The following is a 24,392-nucleotide window of genomic DNA, read 5'->3' on the forward strand; positions in this document are numbered from 1 at the left end:
GATTTTGTGCAGTTTCATCAGAAAGTAACTAAATAGTCATCTTAAAACAGCAAAATGCTTTTTTTTTTTTTTTTAAATATTGGGAAGTGTTCCGAAAACAAATATAATGCCCTTGATTTGACTTGATACCACTCCAGGCACAAAAAAATCCAAACAACTTGGCTATATGGGCTGTTAACAAAAACAATCCTCAAGAGTTGAGGAACTTTTGTCAAAAACAGAAGGAAGCACGTTGTTTCCAGGACAACCGCCAGCTCAAAGTAGACCCGACGCAGAATTTCAGACGTGGATTATCGGCTTCTCTAAAGCGTTCGTCTGACCAAAGGCTAACGTGTGAAAAATACAATCAGAAGAACTCAAATCCGGACATGGGCAGTCTACTCCTTAACCTTTTCATTGACAAACGCCTTCCTTCCTTCCTTCCAACCCTTCCTTCCTTACTTCCTTCCTTACTTCCTTCCTCCCTTTGTTCCCTTCCTCCTTCCCTTCCAGCTCTTTCTTTCTTCCTTCCTTCCTTCCTTCCTTCCTTCATCCCTTCCAGCTCTTCCTTCCTCCCTTCCAGCTCTTCCTTTCTTCATTCCTTCCCTTCCTGCTCTTTCTTCCTTCCTTCCTTCTTCCCTTCTAGCTCTTTCTTCTTTCCTTCCTTCCTTCCTTCCTTCCTCCCTTCCTTCCTTCCTTCCTTCCTTCCAGCTCTTCCTTTCAGAGCCTATTCAAAACTTTCCTCACTGTGCAAGCTGCCATTTCTCCTTTTTTTTTTTTCTTCCCCCTGACGATCACGCCAGTTGTCGCACGAGCAAAGGCATTGGCGGTCGTCCCCTGCTTGTCTGTGACGCCGTCGTAACTAATGACCTTGTTCTCCCGAGCTGCCCTTTGAAGGATGAAATCATTTCATATCCACTGTTATTACCTCTGTTTAACCTTTTATTCAGCCGATTCAGAAACAAGGCAATGGAATGTTGGTATGCCGATTTAAGGAACATTTTGAGTTGTCTCTAAATGTATTAAGTTTTTTTTTTTTTTTTTTTACGTTCCTGGCGTCAGACAGAATCGTCGCCTCTTCAAAACAATACTGTTGATTCTACCAATCCATTATCGAGAGCAAGCCATTTTCAACATCTAAGATTGGTCAGTAATTTGTAAATATAATAGACCCACGTGAAGACTGACAATACACTCGATTTGTGGAAGAAAAAAAAAAGGATATATATATATTTTTTTTTTTATGAAACTGACCAAATTTGGACATAGGACGTTTCTGTTTGACGCCAGCATTGTATTATGGCTTCATGGTGGCTGATTTTGTCAGAGATTTGAAATGAACAACACAAAATTTCATGCCGACACATTAAGAGGATCAACTATACAGCTGAATTATGATATGTATTTAAAAAATGTCTTGTGTTTCTGAACAGTTTTATGTTTTTTGCATTTACAAAGGCCTCCAGTTGGTGAAACATTTCTTTGTGATTGTCTAGACCACAGGTGTCAAACTCCAGGCCCAGGGGCCAGATGCGGCCCGACACATGATTTTATGTGGCCCGCAAGGGCAAATCATGTGAAAAAAGATAAAAGTGTGCACTAAGTTGGCCTTTAAGGACAGCAGTTATGGAGGAGCGGTGCCAAAACACAGGATTTTTGGGGCACTTTTTGCACCTCCATAACCAACTCGACAGTGGGAAGCCGACCTAAACTTTTCTAGGTCATTTTTGTTGCCCCTCGGGTAGAAAATGGGCAACCCCCCCCCTCCCCCGATTCTGCCACCTCTGCATTTATGCAGAGTAAAAATGAATAATCAGGAATAAATACAACAGTGCCTTTCTATAAGAAGCTAAGAGGTACATTTGAAAGTACTCCTGTCAAATCTAGATCTTTCTAAATATGTAACCTGTGCTTGTTTTTCCCCCATTGTGCACAATCGCATATGCTGGAATTGCACAAGTTTGTGTATCAATGTCAAATCTACGTGAATGAATAAGATGAATATTTATGATGCGTGACATTTTTGTGAAGCGTTTGCTTCAATTGCTTTTCAGAATCTCATTTAATTGCGCGACTCGAACCCACTTATCCAAAAGTATTACATTTGGTGACACGAACGATGACTCGTGGGTCTGAGAACGTTAATCTAGTTGTTGTTTTGATGCATCAAGTGATAGAAAAAGCCTTTAAACTTTTTATGTGCCCACAACATGATCAAAGCAATATTTTTCACGAGTCAGCCTGATTTTATTGTATGGTTTTAAGTTTGCATGCATTTCAGGACTTTTTTTTTTTCCTCTCCTCTCCTGATTGAATTTTGTTTTAATGCATTCAAAAGTTGAAATTAAGAAACCGTTTCCGCCAACTCCGTAATTCAAATGTGTCAAATCTGATAATAAATAAGAATCCAAAGCATTCAACCCGCCGTTGGTACTTTTTGCACCTTGTGTTTTGTTTTATTGCAGCTCGGCCCGCCTTGTGAAGGTGTGGTGTGGGTAGTGGGGGCCGGGTGGGCAACACTTGACTTTATAAATACAGTACCGCCATCCTCCCACGTTCACTTGTCACGATTCGCATTGGAAAAAGATGAGGAGCATCGCGTGGAATCTCGTGTTTTTATCCATTTCCCTTGTCGACGCGGGTAAGTTTTTACTCCAACGCGTTCTCGGCAATTTGTTGACATTGCTGCATTGATATTTTCGAACCACAGCAGGAGTTCCAAAGCGATGCTCGGCGCCGCCGCAGCTTCCGTCCACCAGATTGGACAGCAATTTGGACCCCGGACGGCAATTCGACAGCGGGGAGACGGTTGACTACAAATGCGGCGAGGACTTGTTCGCATACGGCGGCAGCCCCACCGTGACGTGCGTCAATGGAACTTGGACCCCGCTGACGCTCAAGTGCGAAAGTAAGGATGGGACAAAAGTAGCTAATTTGATAAGATGATGATGTGCTGTATGCGCTATATTGTGTTTTGTCACGTGAAATTCAGGAATGGGGACAAATTTCAAAGACAGTTGTAACTTTTTTTACGCGGCCACGAGAGGGCGTCCTGAACTCGTCAATTTTCCGGGAAAAGATGCAAAATTAATAACTGCCAGTACTTGAGTATTTTAGAGCAACACATAATGATTACATGTTTAATCCATCCGTCCATTTTCTAAGCCGCTTATCCTCACAAGGGAGTGTTGTGGAGGAGGGGTACACCCCGTACTGGTTGCCAGCCAATCGCAGGGCACATGGAGACGGACGGTCACACTTGCAATCACACCTAGGGGCAATTTAGAGTGTCCACTTAATGTTGCATGTTTTGGAGATGTGGGAGGGGAACTGGCGTGCCCAAAGAAAACCCACGCAGGCACGGGGAGAACATGCAAACTCCACAGGCTGGTCCAGGATTGAACCCGGGACCTCAGAACTGTGAGGCCAACGCTTTACCATCTGATCCACCGTGCGGCCCAAATTTAATACAGAAAACCTGAAATTATACTAGGGCGGCACGGTTTTTCGCGAAGAAGCGATGTCAATATTTTCCCAAACTTCATCAGTGGATAAGCAAGAAAACACTTTCTGTGAAATTTTGGATGAATTTCAAAATACAGAAGCCTGCAATTTGAATTTGATTTTCAAAGACGAGGAAACAAGTTGAAATTTTTTTGTCTGAAATAGGACGTCACAGAGACAAACGAACAATGCATTTAGCATGTATTTTCCCATTGCGAGTCCTTATTTCCAAAAATATATCTGATTGACTTAAAATGTAAATGTTTTCATGACAAAAAATGCTTAATTTTTTTCGCTATGTTATGATGATAGTGCTTCGCAGCGTATTTTGGGAAAAGTTAACATGTCACAGAAATCGGGCCCAAGGTAACGTGCAAGGTTTCTTGGTAGTCACGGTGTTCTATGTCTTTCCTTTGCACTTAACCTTTTTTTGTCTTACAAAGTCGAATTAAAAATCTTTCATGTTACCAGAACTGAAAAAAAAAAGTCAAGCTCACGCTACCAGATTTAATTCTACATGCCAAATTTTGAGACGAACCGCACCATTATCCAACCTGAAAACCGTGCACTTCACACGCTTGGGAGTACCAAGATGGCGGCCCAATGGCTTCAACCAATGGACATGTGGATAGATCAGTGTGGTCACGACTTTGGCAACCCGGAAGTATACGATTTTGGCGTTCACACTCAGAAACGAAGCTATCCGAAAACCCCCATTTGCACTGTGCAGGTGGCTGCATCGCCCCAGACAAGGTGGGCGAGTCTCACGCCGGCCTGGCCGACGACTTCATCGGGAGGAGGACTTTCGGCCACGGGGAGCGAGTCCGCTACGCCTGTGACGTGGGCTACACTCCAGCAGGCGGCAGCAGATATCGCTGGTGTAGCGGAGGACGATGGACGCAGCTCGTGCTCAAGTGCGAACGTGAGCTCAAATTCTTTTGTCTTCTTTTTAAAAATTTGAAAAACTGCAGAAATATCACAATATAAGCTTCCCCCCCCCATTTTCAAAGCAATGTACAGTGACTAAAAACGTTTTACTAATTATTAAATTATTGTGATGTAATGTATTTGATGAATGAAGTTTTATTGAGCAATGGACTGGCTTTTTTTTTTTTTTTTTTTACCTCAGCACGTACGTGTCACACCTGGATTAATAATGTGCAGAATTTAAGTTAGCTACCTCATCCATTTGCATCATTATTATATTTAAAAATTACACAATTTTTGTTTAGGTTTTTTTTTTTTTTTTTTTTTTTAAATGAACCCAACCTTGTGCAAATGGCAGTGATGAGCGTGTATTTGGTGCCCGGGACTTTAGCAGACATTTATCTGAATTACTCCACTTCTGAAAACTACCTCCATGCACACCCAAACCATCATTATTATACAATCACGCTATATAGCAGCAAATATCTACAGTGAAGCAAATAAGTATTTGAACACCCTGCTATATTGCAAGTTCTCCCACTTAGAAATCATGGAGGGGTCTGAAATTTTCAACGCAGGTGCTTGTCAACTGTGAGAGAGATAATCTTAAAAGAAAAATCCAGAAATCACAATGTATGATTTTTTTTTTTTTTTTTTTTACGATTTATTTGTGTGATACAGCTGCAAATAAATATTTGAACACCTGTCTAGCAGCTACAATTCTGACCCATACAATCAGTAAGACACAAACTTCTAACATGGCCAAGACCAAAGAGCTGTCCAAAGACACCGGGAGACAAAATTGTTCAACTCCACACGGCTGGAAAGGGCTATGGAGAAATTGCCAAGCAGCTTGGTGAAAAAATGTCCACTGTTGGAGCAATCATTAGAAAATTGAAGAACCTAAACATGACGGTCAATCTCAATCGGAGTGGAGCCCCATGCAAGGTATCACCCCGTGGGGTCTCAATGATCCTTAGAAAGGTGAGGAATCAGCCCAGGACTACACGACAGGACCTGGTCAATGACCTGAAAAGAGCTGGGACCACAGTTTCCAAGCTAACTGTTGGTAATACACGAAGACGTCATGGTTTGAAATCATGCATGGCATGGAAGGTTCCCCTGCTTTCACCAGCACATGTTCAAAATCGAACTTTTTGGTCATAATTCAGCTAACTGTGTTTGGAGGAAGACGACTGATGAGTCCATCCCAACCAAGAACACCATCCCTACTGTGAAGCATGGGGGTGGTAGCATCATGCTTCGGGGGTGTTTTTCTGCACATGGGACAAGAGGACGACTGCACAGTATTAAGGAGAGGATGACCACGGCCATGTATTGTGAGATTTTGGGGAACAGAACGTTAAAGATGGGTCATGGCTGGGTCTTTCAACATGACAATGACCCGTAGCACACAGCCAGGAAAACCAAGAAGTGGCTCCGTAAGAAGCGTATCAAGGTTCTGGCGTGGCCGAGCCTGTCTCCAGACCTAAACCAAATTAGAAAATCTTTGGAGGAAGGTGAATCTCCGTCTTTCTCAGTGACAGACCAGAAACCTCTCTGATGTAGAGATCTGTGTGGAAGAGTGGGCCAAAATCCCTCCTGCAGTGTGTGCAAACCTGGTGAACAACTAAAGTAAACGTTTGACCTCTGTAATTGCAAACAAAGGCCACTGTACCAAATATTAACTTTGTTTTTTTTCAGGTGTTCAAATACTTATTTTCTTCACTGTAAATGTCCCCGTCTTGATGTGTCACAGCTAAAACAGAAACACACTTGTGTGTGTTTGGTTTGTAAGTATCTGCTGTCCCTGTAGATGACTAAATATGACTGTAATATAATATCCTGTACATGTGCGTGGTGCTGACGGTACAAACTGAGTGACGCCGTTTGAAGCCACCAGAACATTTTCCATTCTGTAAAGGGAAAACGTGCGGCTCTGCTGGGGAGATTCAAAATGGCCGCTTCACGTATACCGGAGCGGAGTTCGGCGACACTGCCACAGCGCACTGCGATGACGGGTGAGCCGCTCGCGCAACTCTCGTCGCCTTCGCGCGCACCCCGCAAGTCCTGCTGGAAAGATTGCGAGCGTTCACCCCTTCACCAGGTTTCAGCTCGTGGGGCGCCCAACCAGGAACTGCATGAGTTTCGGCTGGGACGGCCACGCCCCCTATTGCGAAGGTGCCGCCACGTGACTGCCCGCGAAACGCGTCGGGCTTTGTAGCATTCCGCGGTGCACGCCGTTTTCTCTCTGTTCAAGTGGTGGTGTGCGACGAACCTCCCGAGGTGGCCAACGCCGAGCGAAAAGACAGAGAGGACGCGCCGTACAAGTACATGAGCGTGGTTGCGTACGAGTGCCGTGCGGGGACCCTGCAGGGGAACAAGGCGGTCCGGTGCACGGAGGACGGCACGTGGAGCGCGCCCCCCACGTGCAAAGGTCCGGCACACAAACAGTCACGCAGTCGTCGTCTTTACACAAAATTTATTGACAATTTAACAGTGAATAAAAGTTGCCGTTTCTCCACAGAAATCACATGTCCGTCCCCAAAAGTGCCCAACGCCTCCTGGACGCGGGCTCACATCAAACTTTATCGACACCGAGACGCCATCACCTTCGGCTGTCGCCGCGGTTACGCAGTAGCGGGCGCCGGCACGGTCACCTGCGGCGCCGACGGTCGGTGGCTCCCCGGCCTCCCCAAATGCAGACGCGTGTGTAAGTCTTCGGCGCCCCCGGTGGAAATCTAGAACCATTCCCGTCGTCACGCTTGACGGCATTTTGTTTCCGTTTTAGCACGGCACACCAAATGGCAAAGCCGATACGTCGTCTGACGCGGGAACGCGGCGTTAATAAGTCCGGGAAGCAGAACAGAAGGTGGAAAAATGGAAAATTTTTGGACCTTAATACTTCGCTGTCACGGTTACAACAGCGTCACACGCATTAAACATGTTTTTAAAATGAAGCTGACGTACAGGATGTTTATTTCATGAAGTGTTTTTTTTTTTTTTGAGGCAAGAATGAGTACAAAGTTGTTGCCTTCACCTCTATACATTTTTTTTTAAACTGTCGATAATGTCATGTGTATCATCATCATCATCATCTATAGGCTAAACGTCTAGTGAGCGTTCATGAACAAACAAAGTTACAAGAAAATCAGAACACCAAAAGTCCATTCATTAAAAAGACAATACAAAGTCCAGACATTTACATGAGCAAGAACAATTCAAGTGCAAATATCATTTATCAACTCTATGATACATCATAGCAAAATTCTCTTTTCAAAGGCAACAATCTCCCCCCTGGCAAAAAAAAAAAAAAAAAAAAAAAAAATCTGTCAGGAGCCCGTGAGGGCTTGCGGGCCACGTTTTAATATTTATAATATAGGTCAGGGCTGGAAATTCAGTAAAGATCTCCAACATCTTGGTGGAACGTGGTTCAGAATCGCACCATCAACTTTTGACAATGTGATCAAAAACCCTTTTTTGGATCATTCCGGATGGCGACACACAACAATAATAACAACAATAACAACAACAACAACAACAGGCTCGCTTCCAACTTCCTCCATGACAAATCAACCATGTAACAGCGAATGAGATGTATGTATTTCCTTCTAAAGTTGAAATATGCATTTTCGGGGATTACCGTTAATATCGCAGACAATACACACACACACAAAACGCACTAGCGCACGCAAATAATGACTTTTGATGTTTTGTTTTTTTTTTAAAGTTTTTTTTTTTTTTTTCAGTTTTGCCTCCCAGCCGATTGAATCCCCTGCAAAAACCGTTTTTGCGTTTCCGGAGCAGACTCGCTGCTTCCCGTTTCCAGTCTTTATGACAATCTAGGCAAAAGCTAGCCACGGGGGCTACTTGACTTATAGCCAGGTAAGTTTTTGATGTTCAACCCCCACCCCCCCAAACTCATCAAAAATTGCTAAATTCCTAAAACAATACGTCAGCTCCGGTCTCTTACTCGAATATTAAATTATTATACCCTGTTGCTGTCATTGTTTTGAAATCACATAGAATATGTTTCCAAACTGCTCAAATTTCCACGACATCTTTGACTCGCTAATCACGAAATTTCATACGAGGCGGGGGGTGTGGGGGGTGGGGCGACGGTGCTGGTTTTCAAAAGATCATTTGGGTCACGGCGGCAGCGTTGGCCTCACAGTTCTGAGGACCCGGGTTCGATCCCAGCCCCGCCTGTGTGGCGTTTGCATGTTCTACCCATGCCCTGCGTGGGTTTTCTCCAGGTGGGCACTCCGGTTTCCTCCCACATCCCCAAAAAACATGCAATATTAATTGGACACTCTAAATTGCCACTAGGTGTGATTGTTAGTGCGGCTTTTTGTCTCTATGTGCCCTGCGATTGGCTGGCGACCAGTACAGAGTGTCCCCCCCCGCCTTTTGCCCTTTGACAGCTGGGATAGGCTCCAGCACCCCCTGCGACCCTCGTGAGAATAAGCGACAAAGAAAATGGATGGATAACCGAATCTGAGATTCAGCGCACTCGTCTAGAAAGGTCGAAGGGTGCACAAAAACGAAAGCCTCTCTTTGGAAGAGCTGTCATCATTGGGACCGACCAAACACGAGTTGGGGACTTTGCCGTCTTTGGATTTGACATGGACACGACATTTTAGGGGCTGCGGATATTGGGCTCGGCGTCACGGAATCCAATCCTCTGTCTTGTCCTCTTTTCGGTATTTACAAGTCAAAAGGCGGTAGATCATTGACCCGCTGTTGCTAAAATCCTTTGCTTTCCTTTTCATTTCAAACCTTCACACTATTCGCGAGTGGCGTACATGAGAAAGACAAAAAAAAGTGAGATCGAAGAATTAAAGTGACCTCTCACAAGAAGCAGCAAACGTCACGTCCCCTCAAAGACATTCAACCCCCCCGGATCCGTCTTCATCCCACACACGTTCCACATCATCTCATTCCTGTGGCTCTCCCACTTAAACAGTTTCTTATTCATCTTCCAAAAAATGTCCTCTGTGTTCCTGGAATGATTAACCGCATATATATTTATATATATATATTTTTTTGTATCTGCTTTAAAGTCGCCTTAGAAAGAAAAAAAAAAGAAGAAGAAGGGAGGGGGAAGTAGAGCAAGAGAAATGCTGGGCGGGTCGGAAAAGGCCGGTGCAGTCTAGACAGCACAGATGAACTGTTTTAACAGTAAAACCGCTCTAAGAGCTCAAACACGGTAAGGCTTTCAATGAGCTGGAACGCAGCTGCGACATGAATCAGCAACTGGTCCTCCTCGAGGACGCACACACAATCCTCACCGGCGCAGGCACGCGCGCACATGGGACGGAACCGGGCTTACACAACACTCGCACAGCACTCACAGTCATACTTAACGGTAGCAGTCGGAGCCGGGACACACGCCGCGCCGGTCATTTTCAGCAAACACGACAACAAGCTCTAACGTAACATCACCCCTACTGTCTCAAATAGCCGTTTCGTTCCGTTTTTCGCGGTCCCGTCGCGCGACGCAATCGAAACCAAACCCGCTCACGCGTTCTACATCCCCCACTAAAAACTCTTCCACTGCTGACCTGTGAAGAAAAGCTGACAAACAACAAACCACAAATATTCAGTATTTTGCAGGTTTGTCAATGGAAATCAAAAGAGGGTTACAAAACAAAAGTGTGTATTTTGTGTGTCGAAGTCCTTTATGAGTTGCAGGATGTAGCCTGTAAGGGGGGGACGGGGATGTTTACGGAACTGCGGGGACGCGTTTACTTGTATGGTCGCAGGAAAGCAGAAACTTTGCTGCTGATGAGACGTATGAAGGACCGGGGAAGCATCTCATTGGACTCCCGGGTCGTGTACTTGAAGTAGTTGTTTGGGTGAGCCAGCACGTCAAAAAGCGTCTTTATCAGTTTCTTATCCTGTCAAAACAAACCGGTTCATGATTGCTGTTCACAAACGTTAAGAAGTAAAGGACAGAAGGGCTAACCTTGAGGATTTCTTGATGGTTTTCTGACGCGTAGAGTCTTCCGTCCCGCACGATGTCCTCAACCAGCTGTTCGTAGTCCTCTGAAGTTCCGGAGAAAACACAGAAAGACAAATTCTTCTGGGTCAGCTCCCGAGCTGCTGAGAAGTGCCGAGAGGCGTTTACGTCGCGTACCGTCATAAGTCACGTAGGGGATCTGAAAGCCCCTGGCGCTGTTGGCCTCGTTGGACTTGAAGTTAATCCAGAGGCGCCTGGAGCGCGCCGTGAAGGCGATGGGTCGCTCGTACGTCTGACAGGTCTCGTAGGTGGTGATGGATGTAGCTGACCCTTGCAAGAGCACAGGAAGGGCAATGATGAATCCGGTTTGGCGCACGCGGTGGCTCCTGGCGCACAAATACTCACAGTTCTTCCTCATCACCAGCACATCTCCGCACTCGTCCTCTGAGGGCAGGAAGATCTCCGGCACCACGATAAGGATCTTGCGCTTGCTGGGCGGGTTGATGTTCCAAATGCACTCCACGTTTGCCGGGTAGTTACCGGGGTAGTTAGGGGACTCGATGTAGCCCATGAACTCGCCCATCTCACCGCCACACTGCCTGTCTGGACGCGCAAAAACTCAACACGTTACAGTCCGCCCACAAACTGAAAGCGGAAAACCGTCATTTGCCGTACTCACTCTTGCACTGAGAGACGCTAGTGGCGCCGTCAAAATCTGTGGTGGTATTCCCTGGGCAGGAAATACAGTAGTTCTGCCTAAACTCAGTCTGATAGGTTCCGACCGGGCAGCGGATACACCTGTGCACCGTGGTGTTGTAGTAATGGCCCGGAGAACACTGCACTGCAGCACCAAACAAGACACACGTGATGTCAGCGGCGTTTGGCACATTGATTTTCTCGGTTGGCTTCTGTGGGCGCTCTTCTCACCTTTGACCTCACAATCGTGGAAGGAGCTGGCCCCCTCCCGCTTGGTGCTCAGTCCTCCCCCGCAAGGAAAGCACAATGTCCGACCCAAATCCGGCTGGTACGTGCCCTGGGGACACGGCTGGCAAGGCTTGAAGCCGTCGCCCGAGAAGAACCCGGTGTGACATTGGCCTGGGGACCGCGGATGACCCGATCAGGTTAGGCAGGAGTATTTGAGTGGCACAGTAGAAGGAAGTCAGACCTTTACTACCTGCGCACGATGAAATGTTTCGGGCTCCGACAGGCCCGTGGCCGTCACTTCCCGGACACAGGTCGCACGCCAGCTGCCCTTCTTTCTCCTGGAAGGTGCCGGGCGGACACTGGACGCAACGCTCCTGCTCGCCGTGGTAATACGAGCCCGGCAAGCACCTGACTGAAAAACAAAATCCACAACAGCGTCGGTGAGAATCCGCCAGCGCACAATACCGCCGCGATGTCATTCATTCAACGTGATCGGTTTGATTTCCATCTCCCAACAGGGTGAATTACTGCCTCACAACCCTGAGTTCCCTGGTTCCGATCTTAGCTCAGGCCCTCTTGTGTGGAGCTAGCACGTTCTGGGTGTTTTTTCTGTGGGCACAGTGGCTTCCTCCCACATTTCAAAAGCATCTGTGTTGAGTACATCCAAGACTAAATTGTCCATAGGTGTGAATGAGCATGAACGGTTGCCCTGTGACAAAAGTAGGACTACACCCTGACCAGACTCTTGACCAAAGTCACCTGTGACTCCAATGAGGAACCGCACCATAGGAAATGAATGGATGGCTAATATAAGCGAGTCCTCCTAGTGGGTAACGTATTTGAAAGTTATTTGATGAGGAAAGCCTTTGAGCAAATATTACACTGATCATGATGATTGATTTTTATAATTGCCTCACTGGCACTAAATGATTTTGTCCTTTTCCAGCGTTAAGCAATCAGAGTTGAAGTGTTTACCGCATCGGCCGCTGTCTTTTTCGGAGCCCGGGCCGCAGTTCTCTTGAACGGGCGAAGCCTGCGGAAGTTTCTGGGCCACCTCGTACTCCAGACCGGCAACTCTGATGAGGAAGCGCTCTTGGTTGATGGACTTCTTCAGCGCCTTGATGTAAGTCTTCACTTGCTTCTCCATACGTTGTCTGAGGCAGCTGAGGTTACAACTTCCTGGCAGATTTGAAGTTGAATACATTCAAGAAGTTACATCGATGTATTATGTACTGTAAATGTATGACATCCTAAGACTGACCTGTTGTGTCTCCAGCTTTGACCTCTGCTTCCAGCTCCAAAGTGATGCGCGTTACCTCTTTGTTCGTGGGGTTGCGAGCGCGCCGCCCTTTAGCTTTCTTTGACGAGTCACATTTGAGATTGACAAACGTCACCAGGCAATTACTGCAGGGCTGACCCCCTCCTGGAGCAAAAATGGCGTTGCAGTCAGTTTGACAATGTCACATTCAGCAATTACAAGAGATAACTGTGCACAGTGGATGCTAAAAGAAATAGAGACGAAGCACCGTAATTCCCGGCCTACGGAGCGCACCTGGTTACAATTTGTAAAGGAAATATCATTTGGTATATACATACGCCGCAGCTGCGTAAAAGCTGCACGTGCCCACATTGAAACACGAGATATTTACAAAGAAAGAAAGAGTTTAACGCTAGCGCTAATGCTAACGCCGCGCTAGTGCTAACGCTAACAGGGCCGGTTAAATTAAAACTTACCGGTAAATATCACTGAGACACGCCAGTAAAACAGCAGCAACACGCTGGCACAGCGCTAACAGTTGTGTAAAAGCCGCAAGTGTCCATATTGAAACGAGATATTTACAAAGACTGTACACAGAAAGAGTTTAACACTAGCGCTAACATTAACGCCGCGCTTGCACTAACGCCACGCTAGCACTAACGCTAATGCCGCGCTTCTGCTAACGCTAACAGGGTTAGTTAAAATAAAACTTACTGGTAAATATCACTGAGACATGCCAGTAACACAGCAGCAACACGCTAGCACAGCGCTAACGCAGTGGTAACACGGCTGGTTAAAGTCACTTTCTCTGCACATATATTCCACTGGTCTCACTCTTACTTTTTCTGCTTGAGTGCCCACTTGTGGCCGTTAGAAAAAAACGCACAAATTATAAACTGCAGAGTTGAAAGCGTGTGGAAAAAGTCGCGGCTTGTAGGCCGGAAATTACGGTACTCACGCTAATTTGGCGCTCCATTGTGCTATTGTCGTTCCTCAATGTATTGACACTGATGAGCAATTTATTTTTCTGACCAACCACAACCACTAAAAAATTTCCCCCCACAATAGAAGCAATCGTGCCGAGAAAAGCAACGCGTGACGTGTCAACAATGTGACGATATCACTTCATTATCGTCATTGTGCTGCAAACAGCCGCTAACTAGCAGATTAGCGTCGTATGCGCGGATCGCTACTGTATGCTGTGACGGAAAATCCAGCGTCCTTGATCCATTTCTTCGTTGTTTTAGCTCAGCAGTGGCATTTCTCAGCATTTCCGAAAAGATTCGATGAAAAATGACGACGCCAAACCCAGAAACGGGCAGACCTTGTCCGAGGGTCCGCCCCCTGTCCTCCGTCCTGCCAGTCAGTTTAGGGTGCAGGTGGCATTTGGCATTTTTAATCTTGAAAGACGCCGTCTGCTTCACCGGAGGCGCCAAAGTCTCTACAGACAAAGACAGCAGAAGTGGGATTGGGATGCGCGCGGCGAGCTGGTTCGGCGGCGCCGCGCGAAGACGAAAGCCGACGGGTTCGCGGGGCCGCACCTATGCAGCTTTGACTGCTGCTGGAGTTGAGCCTGACGGGCGACTTCCCCCTGACGATGGGGATGCCGCAGCTCACGGAGTAGCTGTTGTCAGACTCTGCAACGACACGCGCAAACAAAAGCAAAAACAAGATGACAAACATTTACACGTCAAACGGTTTAATGGGGCGAACGTGGAGTACAGCACAGTATTTTTAAAAAAACACTCTTCACGTAAAATATTCATAAAAATCTCTACCTTTTGTTCATCCATCCATTTTCCAAGCAGTTTATGCTAATGCAGCTCGCTAACTTCGGGCAAAAGTCAAACTACACCCTGAATTATCTATCCATCCATCCGTTTTCTTTGCCGCTTATCCTCACGAGGGCCGCGGGGAGTGCTGGAGCCACCGTGCCGCCTTATTCAATAATAGTCTTACTTAATTCTTGCAACCTTATGCAGAGTTCGAACATGCCACTGTGGTTAAACATGGGAAAATAAAACTGCTTAAATGAATGCGCCTCCTGCCCGTTGACAGCTGGGATGGCCTCCAGCACTCACCGCGACCCTTGTGAGGATAAGCGGCAAAGAAAATGGATGGGTGGATGGACTTATTGGACCTTAAGATGTGTTTAAAAATAAACAATTCCCAAAGATATAACTTGTAGGAAATGTGCTGTGCTATTTTAAAAAATACCCGGCGACTAATTCAGGATGGGCAGCTGGTAAAGCGTTGGCCTCACAGTTCTGAGGTCCCAGGTTCAATCCCGGACCTGGAGTTTCCACGTTCTCCCCGTACCTGCAGGGATTTCCTCCGGGTACTCCGGTTTCCTCCCACATCCCAAAAACATGCAACATTAAGTGGACACTCTAAATTGCCCGTAGGTGTGATTGTGGGTGCGGCTGTTTGTCTCGATGTGCCCTGCGATTGGCTGGCAACCAGTTCTGGGTGTACCCCGCCTCCTGCCTGTTAAGAGCTGGGATAGACTCCGGCACTCCCCGCGACCCTTGTGAGGATTAGCGGCAAAGAAAATGGATGGATGGTGATGGTGTAATGGTACAAACGCCTGCCTTTCGTGTGGGCAGCGTGGGATCAATTCCCGCTCGGTGACGGTGTCGATATCTGCCCTGCGACTGACTGGCGACCAGTTCGGGGTGTAGTTCGCCCGAAGCAAGCTCGGATAGGCTCCGGCTTCCCCGCGACCCTTGTTAGGATAAGCGGCTTAGATAATGACATGACATATTCCACCCATCTTCTTTGCCACTTATCCTCACGAGGGTCGCAGGGAGTGCCGGAGCCTATCCCGGCTGTCAACGGGCAGGAGGCGGGGTACACCCCGAACTGGTTGCCAGCCAAACAGCCGCACTCACAATCACGCTTAGGGGCAATTTAGAGAATTTAGATGTGGGAGGAAACGGGGAGAACATGCAAACTCCACACAGGCGGGACCGGGATCGAACCCGGGTCCTCAGAACCGTGAGGCCAACGCTTTACCAGCTTCCCCACTGTTCCATCTACGTGACATGTTATTAAATAGAATTTTTAGGAATAAAACTTCTGCTTATTTCTGATTAACTTAGACCTACTACGCTACTGTATCGCATGACGGCGGCACTTGGGAAAGTTCAGTAATTTTTCGAGACGCAACTTGTCAAAAAAAAAAAGAAAAAAAAAAAGTTTGAAATCACAACAATGTCGTTTTTTCTGACGGCGGTCCGATGAGGAACGGCCGTACCCGCCAGGTAGTGCGCCTTGGAGGCGCAGGTGAGCGAGCAGCTCTCTTTCTTGCCCGTTTTGCTGCAGGTGAGCGTGGCCTTGGGGGCGAAAAGGCCCGGGGGGCATTTCACCAACTCTGAGGGGGGGATAAAAGACAAGAAGAACGCCGTCAAATAGCAGGCTGAAGGCAACATGAGCACCCTTGACCGCTAGAGGGCGCTGCTGCCACGTTACCGATGCAATCCTTTCTGTTCCAGTGCAGCTTGAATCCGGGCGGGCAGGTACACTCGTAGCTTCCCAGGGTGTTAATGCAGCCGTATTTGCAACCTCCTCGGTTAATACTGCATTCGTCAATATCTGAAAATGGATGCGTATTAGTTACACATTTTGCATCTCATCTGAGAACAACAACAAACACGACAACGTTAAAGCCAGGAATTCATCAGTCTTATTTACTTGGACTCTTGTTCAAGAATTTTTTTCCCCTCATTGTTAATTTTTAGTGGTTTCTGTAGTTCAAACGAGTTGTCGCTGACGTGCGCTGCTCGCATTAACAACATGGCTGCCGAACACGAGGAACTACCGTAATTCCCGGCCTACAAGCTCGACTTTTTTCATAGCCGCTGTGTTAGCGCCGTCGCGTTAGCGTGAGCACATCCACGCTAGCGTTAGCATTGGGGCCGCCGTGTTAGCGTTAACACCGCCAGCACCGCCGCGTTAGCATTTGCGCACCCGCGCTAGCGTTAAACTCTTTCTGTGTACCAAGGCTTATCACCAGTTGCGCTCCGTAGGCCGGGAATTGCGGTAGTTTAATAAATAAAGTGTCGCTATATTCGCAGCTTGACCAACCACTCGAGTGATTTGGGCTCGGGACAGCATGAGCGGAATCCTCATCCGGAGGTTTGTCACTGGAAGGCAATCACAAGGTGCCAAACATTTCCAAATACATATTGCCCATTTATCCGCTGGCAGAGAAGTGATTATCAGCGTATTGCAAAGTTTTGACTGGAGGTATGGGCTACCAAAGCACAAAAGCAAAGCAAAATTATTTGTATAGCGCATTTCATATACAAGGGAACTCACTGTGCTTTACATGATCAAATGCATTCAAATCCATAAAAAAACAATTGAAAAAGTACAATTAAGACAGCTTTTAGTTGAAGAAATATTGAGAAGTGGAAGTACGTTAAAACGCATGAGAAAAAAAATTCCAGAAGGCGGTTCGAGAAGTGATTTGTTCAAAATCCGAATCGATATTTCCCATTACGATGAATGGAAAAAGAAATAATGCGTTCCAAGCCTTAAAAATGGGCTTTTTAAACCATTTTTTTACCTTTTCCTGATAATAAACTGCATAGTAGAAATACATGTGTGTTTAAATACTTAATATAATGAAATAATTTGAGAAAAATATTTATTTTTTACTTAAAACGTATGCTTTAGTAGTAGAGTAGGCTAGGCTGGGAGTGCATTGCCGTATCTGTAGCGACTCGGCCGCCAGCCTTGTAAACCTTTTTAATAATGATACAATAATGAGGGGAAAAAAAAGCAAAGACATTTTATTTATTTTTACAAAAAGTAAAAAAAAAAACAAAAAAAAACTAACTCCTAACGCGTGTTAACAAAATCTTTGAAACGAAACAAAAATGCAGAAATGCTAATGGAACAGAGCATTATTAAATTTCACAAGAAAAAAGCAATGCAAAACTATCAACTACCGTAATTTCCGGCCTATAAGCCGTTACTTTTTTTCACACACTTTCAACCCCGCGGCTTATGCGGCTAATTTGTGCATTTTTTTTTTTCTGAACGGCCGCAAGGCTGCACTTGAGCGGAAAAGCTAAGAGCGAGACCAGTGGAATATATGTCCCGAGGAAGTGACTTTTTCCGGGTATGTTTTTTTTTTTTTTAACCGGCCCTGTTAGCGCTATGCTAACGTGTTGCTGCTGTGTTACTGCCACGTCTGATTTTTACCGATATATATATATATATTTTTTTAACCGGCCCTAATAGCACCACGCTAGCATTAGCACCGGTCAGTTGGTCGGGGGCGTTTGACTACTGGATTTTCGTTTCAAATCAGAAGCAAGAAAAAAAAAAAAAATCTCAACATTTTTGTTCGATAACAGAGTATTTGGTTATACCGAATACTATATAATACTATACTATATAATATCGGTTCGAGTACACCAACATTTTGCCGAGGTTGCCTTGCCTCACCTGTGCAGGAGAAATTCAAGAGCTGAATTGGGTGCACATTCGAAGTATTTTATTGATTCCTTAAGAAATGTATTTAAAATAATAAAAAAAAAAAAGCGCACCCACCCCATCTTAAAATAATACTAACAAAAAAAAACAACATATGATTTCAAACTTCATTTCTGTGGATGTTGAGACGAGTTCATGATGGGAGAGAGAAAAAAATATTTGTTTCAAAGTTTGCTTGGTGCACGAGAAATAAAGCAAATCCCAGAAGAACAAAAAGCAGAACTTGGTTTGAATAATCGAAATGTTATCATTTTCTTCAACAAATCAAGGACAAACAAAGCAATTACGATCAGCGGAATTTTGTGAGGGAGTTAAAATAAAAAATTATTTGAAGGCCGTATTGCCATTGACTACGAAGAGGCTCTTCATCTCACAGGTGCAGCTGACATTTGAGGAAGATCAATATGTAGCCGTGTGGGGATCGTGGTGGGTGGCAAAGGTGGTGTGGTAGCCGAGTGTGCTTGTTGTGGGGTGGCGCTCGTCACTCTTCGCTTTCAACTAACACCGCCGGCGGGCATTTAGGCGAAAAGTCTTAGTCTTACTCTGCCAGTCCATAACCTCCCCACCGCAAAACTTGCGCTTCAGTGGGTCCACCGCACTGCCACCTAAGCAACTGAGTGGCTCGCAGACTAACGAAGAACTGGCGAGAACAGTCTTCCTCTCGAACACCCACTGCCCTCGTGTCTTCCCTCACAACCTCCATCAACCTTCTCTTTGGGCTTCCTCTCGCTCTCTTCCTTGGCAGCTCCATCCTCATCACCCTTCTAACAATATACTCAGTCTCTCACCTCTGGACACGTCCAAACCATCGAAGTCTGCTCTCTCGAACCTTGTCTCCAAAATGTCCAACTTTGGCTGTCCCTTTAATGAGCTCATTTCTAATCCTATCCATCCTGCTCAGTCCGAGCGAGAACCTCAACATCTTCATTTCTGCTACTTCCAGTTCTGCTTCCTGTTGTTTCTTCAGGCCCACCGTCTCTAATCCGTACACCATGGCCGGCCTCACCACCGTTTTATAAACTTTGCCCTTCATCCTAGCTAAGACTCTTCTGTCACATAGGACATCAGACACCTTCCGCCAACTGTTCCACCCCGCTTGGACCCGTTTCTTCACTTCCTTACCACACTCACCATTGCTCTGGCTTGTTGACCCCAAGTATTTGAAGTCGTCCACCCTCGCTATCTCTTCTCCCTGGAGCTTCGCTCTTCCCCCACCGCCCCTCTCATTCAGGCAGATATACTCTTTTTTGAGTTCAGCTAATCTTCATTTCTCTCCTTTCCAGTGCATGCCTCCATCCTTCTAATTGTTCCTCCACCCGCTCTCTGCTTTTACTGCAGATCACAATATCATCTGCGAGCATCATGGTGCAAGGGGATTCCAGTCTAACCTCATCTGTCAGCCTACCGCAAACAGGAAGGGGCTCAACACAGATCCCTGTCCCACTTCTACCTGAAATTCTTCTGTCACACCTACGGCACATCTCACCGCTGTTCTGCTGCCCTCATACATGTCCTGTACTATTCTATATAACATATTTCTCCAGCACACCAGACTTGCGCATGCACTACCACAGTTCCTCTCTTGGTACTCTGTCATGGTCTTTCTCTAGATCCACAAAGACACAATGTAGCTCCTTCTGACATTCCCTGTACTTTTCCACTAGCATTCTCAAGGCAAATAATGCATCTGTGGTACTCTTTGTAGGCATGAGACCATGCTCGCAGATACTGACTTCTGACCCGAGTCTAGCCTCTACTACTACTCTTTCCCATAACTTCATTGTGTGGCTAATTGACTTTATTCCTCTATAGTTTCCGTAGCTCTGAACATCCCCTTTGTTCTTAAAAATGGGAACTCGCCCCCTTTTCCTCCATTCCTCTGGCATCTTCTCGCCCGCTAGTATCCTCTTGAACAGCCGCCCCACCGAATTCCATATATGAAAATTACAAATCTGCAGAATGATACTTTGCAGATTTCTTGTATTGTGCGTGGGTTTTGTTGACTGCAACCTCTGTGAAAAACGAGGATTAATCACACAAATCAAAAGAATAATTAAAATAAGCAGCAGAGAGTGTCATAATGCCAGTGATGGATGATGCTGACTGTTGATATGAAATGCTTTTTTTGTCTCATTCAATCAATCATTCACCCCAAAGTAAAAAAAAAAAAAAAAAAAAAATAGAACTGTCTGCGTGCCTGTTCATTCCACGGAGGGGATGATGACTTCATCAAGTGCAGTCTGCCAACGTGTCGCCCAGAGCGGCTCGGAAACATCGCCGGCGATACGCTGCCTTGCCCTCCGCATCAAAGCGCTCGATTTAAAGGACGAAAAACCCTAATGAATATCGGATGGAAGCGGCGCTCGTCTGCCAGAAATTGTCGTTCCGACTTCTTTTTATTTTCCTCCCGCACTTGAAATACAATCAAACGGATCTCCGCTGACCTTTGCGCAAATCCCTCAAGGACTTTTTCCTTTGCGTGCGCGCCGGCGACTCAAGAGGAACGAAAGACGAGAAGAAAAGACAAACGGAGATTTTGAATCGACGCCTCCTCCGTGAAGAGTGAATCACTTCATGCAATTGTGATGTTTTCTCAAATTGCATAATTCATTATAATCTGAACAGATGAAAGAGGAAGAATCCTTTTTCCATATTCCCCCCCCCCCCCCCAAATAAATGCTCATGAACGCGCACGGAGGCTTGTTTGCATCCCAGGAATGTATTTGCGCTGAGGCCAAAGCCGCGCGTACGAAACCAGGAACCTTTCGAAATGCATTTGAGGAGCTCTGAAGTCACAACAGCGCCGAGTATATTTTCTTAGCAGATAAGCAAAAAAGCAAGCAGATTGTTTTGCTAGCCGACGAGGAAAACGGCCAGATGAACTCTTCACTCGCGAAGAATGCCGGCAGGTCTCGGCGCAGTGCTCGACGGCGGGTCTCCGGCCCGACTGGGTTTGTTGAGTGCGATCTTATTGTTAAACACTGACCCTGGCCCTTGGCGATATTTTGGGGTTGATGGAGCACAGCAGGCGCAAACTGAGCGCCGGGTGAGGAAGTACGGAGCGAGGGGAGGTGGGGCGCTCAATATATCTCCGGGGTTATCTAATAGTTCCGGCAGGAGCGATGAAAACCCTGGCAAAGCCGTTCGTCACCTGTGCGCTAAACAATGCTAGCATGTCATTTAGCATGTTGGTCCAGTTCATCCATGAGAGGACAATTCCAATGCCAGTGCTTTTATTCCCTCAATATATTCCATAATTTCCGTCCGACAAGCCGCGACTTTTTCCACACGCTTTCAACCCTACGGTTTATGCGGTGATGCGGCTAATTTGTGCGTTTTTTTCTAACGGCCGCAAGGGGTTACTCGAGCGGAAAAGGAAAGAGTGAAACCGGTGGAATATATGTGCAGAGGAAGTGACTTTTAGCGGCCCTTTTAGCGCTGCGCTAGTGTTAGTGCTGTGGTACCGTGTTGCTGCTATGTTACTGGCATGTCTCAGTGTTATTTACCGGTAAGTTTTATTTTAACCGGCCCTGTTAGCGTTTGCGCTAGCGGTGTTAGCGTTAGAACTAGCATTAAACTCTTTCTGTGTACAGTCTTTGTTTATAAATATCTATCTAGCCAACTATCTAGCGCTGTCCTAGCGTGTTGCTGCTGTGTTACTCGCGTGCCTCAGTTTACTGGTAAGTTTTATTTTAACCGGCCCGTTAGTGCTAGCACCGCGCTAACGTTGAACTCTTTCTGTGTACCGCCTTTCTCGTGTTTGAATGTGCTTTTCAATGTTTTCGAACAAATCTGTTTTCAGAACGAAAATTTTGAGATAGTTTTTGCTTCTGTTATTGAATGAAAATCGGTACCCCCAACAAAACCCGGAAATAACATATTGCGCGCCACCAGACCAGCTGACCCACGACGCGCCATTCCCATGCCCCGAAAAAAAAAAACCTGGAAATAACATAATGTGGCAATTTATGAGTGTCCAATTAATGTTGCATGTTTTCGGGATGTGGGAGGAAACCGGACCGCCCGGAGAAAACCCACGCAGGTACGGGGAGAACATGCAAACTCCGCACAGGCAGGTCCGGGATTGAACCCGGGACCTCGGAACTGTGAGGCCAACGCTTTACCAGGTCCGTCACCGTGCCGCCTTTGTACATGTATAAATGTATTTTTTTCAGTAGGGGAACACTAATTGGGACTTGGCATTGACCAAGTGTACTGCTTTTTGTTCCTCCTAGCCTGCAGGCGTGTCACATTCGGAGAACACGTTATTATATTTCACGCTCGGACAATCTGGCCTGCAATGTCAGTGAGGCCCCGAAGCGCTGGAGACAGCAGAAGATCCGAAAGTGGTACGCGCCAACTCAAAGGGACGCCCGATGTGCTCGAGGAGGCCGCTCGCCTTGACACGCCCACCCCCTCGGAACTTTCACACCTCCCTCCTGAATCTCTCGGCGGTACCGGTGCTGTGCTGTCCGAGGTCACGCTCCACCTTGAAGTGAAGTCGCCTCGCACTTTTTGGGAATCACGTTTTAGCCCATTAACTGCAGCTCAAATCACCTCCGCTTTACACGGCTGCCAAGTGCAGCGTAATCTTAGATTGATTTCCTGCCTTCCGGGCAGCCACCTGTTTCTGCTCATTTTCGTATATTTGGAAAGCGACTTGCGGAGACTTAAACCAGCTTGAACTGGGTAATCCATCACGGCCCGCGTTTAAGTTCCATTTTGTCTTTCGATGCGGTTGCACGCAGGGACTTTTTTTTTTTTTTATGTTGATATTCTCAGTGTGGTGACATTCAGATTAATGAGCTGGACGGCATTGAGTCTTTACACCCTCGTAACCATGGAAATAAACAAATCATGTTGACTTGTTGGTTTAGAACTCTCAGATGGATCAAATTGCAAAATATTTCTTTTCCTTTTGGAAAAACATTTAAGAGTCTCTTTAAGGACAAGCAGCGCCGTCAGACGCATCAGATCTTACATGGCACCAAGGCGAAAATAGAAAGCTTTTTACCACCTTTAACACCATTTTATGAACTTAAATGAATTGTGCTGCATGCAAGCGTATTGCTGCCACAACCCCCCCCCTCAAAAAAAAGGTCACTATCTCGTGAGAACGTTATGTTTTACATTATAATGTGGATGTTTCATGTTATAACATGATATGTTTTACATTATAATGTGGATGTTTCATGTTATAACATGATATGTTTCACATTATAATGGGGTTAATTACACGTTATGACAGGAAGCATTTCATCCATCCATCCATTTTCTTTGCTGCTTATCCTCACGAGGGTCAGGGGAGTGATGGAGCCTATCCCAGCTGTCAATGGGCAGGAGGCGGGGTACACCCTGAAACGGTTGCCAGCAATTTGGAGTGTCCAATTAATGTTGCATGTTTTTGGGATGTGGGAGGAAACTGGAGTGCCCGGAGGAAACCCACACAGGTACACAGGGAGAACATGCAGGGGCGGGATCGAACCCGGGCCCTCAGAACTGTCAGGCCAACGCTTTACCAGCTGCGCCATCGTGCCGTCTGAACCATTTCACGTTATAACAAAATTTCATTTGACATTATAACATGAAACATGGACCACGTTGTAACATGTAATTTATCACATTATAACATGAAACATATCATAGTAAAACCCAATACGTTCGACGTTATAACCGGAAACGTTGGCGTCAACTTGTTAGGACCCTGTGGGCACTCACATCCTTCCAAGGTGGCATACAGGAGGACACAGCTAGAAGTGGACTCATTGAGTGTTGCACAAAAACGTGGATTTGGTGAGGTTTTGACAGAGTCGTGGTGTACCCGAAGATTGCCTCTTACGCATGGAGCAAGAACATGTGATTTAATCACTTCCTAAAATTTATTTATTTATTATTTTCTACGGTGGCATGGTGGGCTCAGCTGGTAAAGCGTTGGCGTCACAGTTCTGAGGTCCCGGGTTTAATCCCGGACCCGCCTGTGTGGGTTTTCTCCGGGCATTCCGGTTTCCTCCCACATCCCAAAAACATGCAACATTAATTGGACAGGCTGTTTGTCTTGATGGCAACCAGTTCAGGTTATACCCTCCCTCCTGCCCGTTGACAGCTGGGATAGGCTCCGGCACGCTCCGCGACCCTCGTGAGGATAAGCGGCAAAGAAAATGGATGGATGGATGGATGGATATTATTTTCTACGCCATAATGTGTGTGGATAACATGTAACAAATCACATTATAATGTAGAACACATCATGTTATAACATGAAAGTTTCACACTATAACATGAAATGAATTACGTTATAATGTGAAACTTTGAGAACAAGAAATTATTCACATT

General features: G+C 46.1%; 2 protein-coding genes and 2 long non-coding RNA genes across 8 annotated transcripts in view; 3 read left to right on the plus strand and 1 right to left on the minus strand.

Annotated features, from left to right (window-relative positions):
• The first annotated feature begins 2,437 nt into the window (after positions 1 to 2,437).
• Positions 2,438 to 7,370, plus strand: LOC133513204 (complement receptor type 2-like). 2 transcript variants are annotated; one of them, XM_061843739.1, is made up of 8 exons: positions 2,438 to 2,620; positions 2,690 to 2,887; positions 4,214 to 4,405; positions 6,335 to 6,431; positions 6,518 to 6,591; positions 6,671 to 6,847; positions 6,938 to 7,123; positions 7,202 to 7,370. In XM_061843739.1, the coding sequence occupies exons 1-8, from the start codon at positions 2,566 to 2,568 to the stop codon at positions 7,237 to 7,239; spliced, it is 1,017 nt and encodes a 338-aa protein (XP_061699723.1). In that variant the 5' UTR covers positions 2,438 to 2,565; the 3' UTR covers positions 7,240 to 7,370. The 2 variants fall into 2 exon arrangements, with proteins under 2 accessions (XP_061699723.1, XP_061699733.1); XM_061843749.1 differs by having other exon boundaries at positions 2,693 to 2,887.
• Positions 7,371 to 10,011: 2,641 nt separating this feature from the next.
• Positions 10,012 to 24,392, minus strand: part of scube3 (signal peptide, CUB domain, EGF-like 3) — a 141,300-nt gene continuing 126,919 nt past the window's right edge. For 3 of the 4 annotated variants that reach the window (XM_061843698.1, XM_061843681.1, XM_061843707.1), the window contains 13 exons: positions 16,026 to 16,148; positions 15,811 to 15,927; positions 14,096 to 14,191; positions 13,879 to 13,995; positions 12,558 to 12,719; positions 12,272 to 12,475; positions 11,547 to 11,708; positions 11,300 to 11,467; positions 11,052 to 11,213; positions 10,778 to 10,975; positions 10,550 to 10,702; positions 10,379 to 10,458; positions 10,012 to 10,310 (listed from right to left, as the gene is read on the minus strand). In XM_061843698.1, the coding sequence (XP_061699682.1) occupies positions 10,158 to 10,310; positions 10,379 to 10,458; positions 10,550 to 10,702; positions 10,778 to 10,975; positions 11,052 to 11,213; positions 11,300 to 11,467; positions 11,547 to 11,708; positions 12,272 to 12,475; positions 12,558 to 12,719; positions 13,879 to 13,995; positions 14,096 to 14,191; positions 15,811 to 15,927; positions 16,026 to 16,148 (1,895 nt within the window). In that variant the 3' untranslated portion in view covers positions 10,012 to 10,157. The remainder of the gene's footprint in view (positions 10,311 to 10,378; positions 10,459 to 10,549; positions 10,703 to 10,777; positions 10,976 to 11,051; positions 11,214 to 11,299; positions 11,468 to 11,546; positions 11,709 to 12,271; positions 12,476 to 12,557; positions 12,720 to 13,878; positions 13,996 to 14,095; positions 14,192 to 15,810; positions 15,928 to 16,025; positions 16,149 to 24,392) is intronic. The other variant, XM_061843690.1, reaches the window with a different exon arrangement.
• Positions 11,597 to 12,379, plus strand: LOC133513220 (uncharacterized). The gene is made up of 3 exons (XR_009798426.1): positions 11,597 to 11,736; positions 11,815 to 12,122; positions 12,243 to 12,379. It is a non-coding gene; the product is annotated as an uncharacterized LOC133513220 (long non-coding RNA).
• LOC133513213 (uncharacterized) lies at positions 16,144 to 22,923 on the plus strand. The gene is made up of 2 exons (XR_009798423.1): positions 16,144 to 22,186; positions 22,295 to 22,923. It is a non-coding gene; the product is annotated as an uncharacterized LOC133513213 (long non-coding RNA).

This window comes from Syngnathoides biaculeatus, chromosome 2, assembly GCF_019802595.1.
Source record: "Syngnathoides biaculeatus isolate LvHL_M chromosome 2, ASM1980259v1, whole genome shotgun sequence".
NCBI classification, from domain to species: Eukaryota; Metazoa; Chordata; class Actinopteri; order Syngnathiformes; family Syngnathidae; genus Syngnathoides; species Syngnathoides biaculeatus.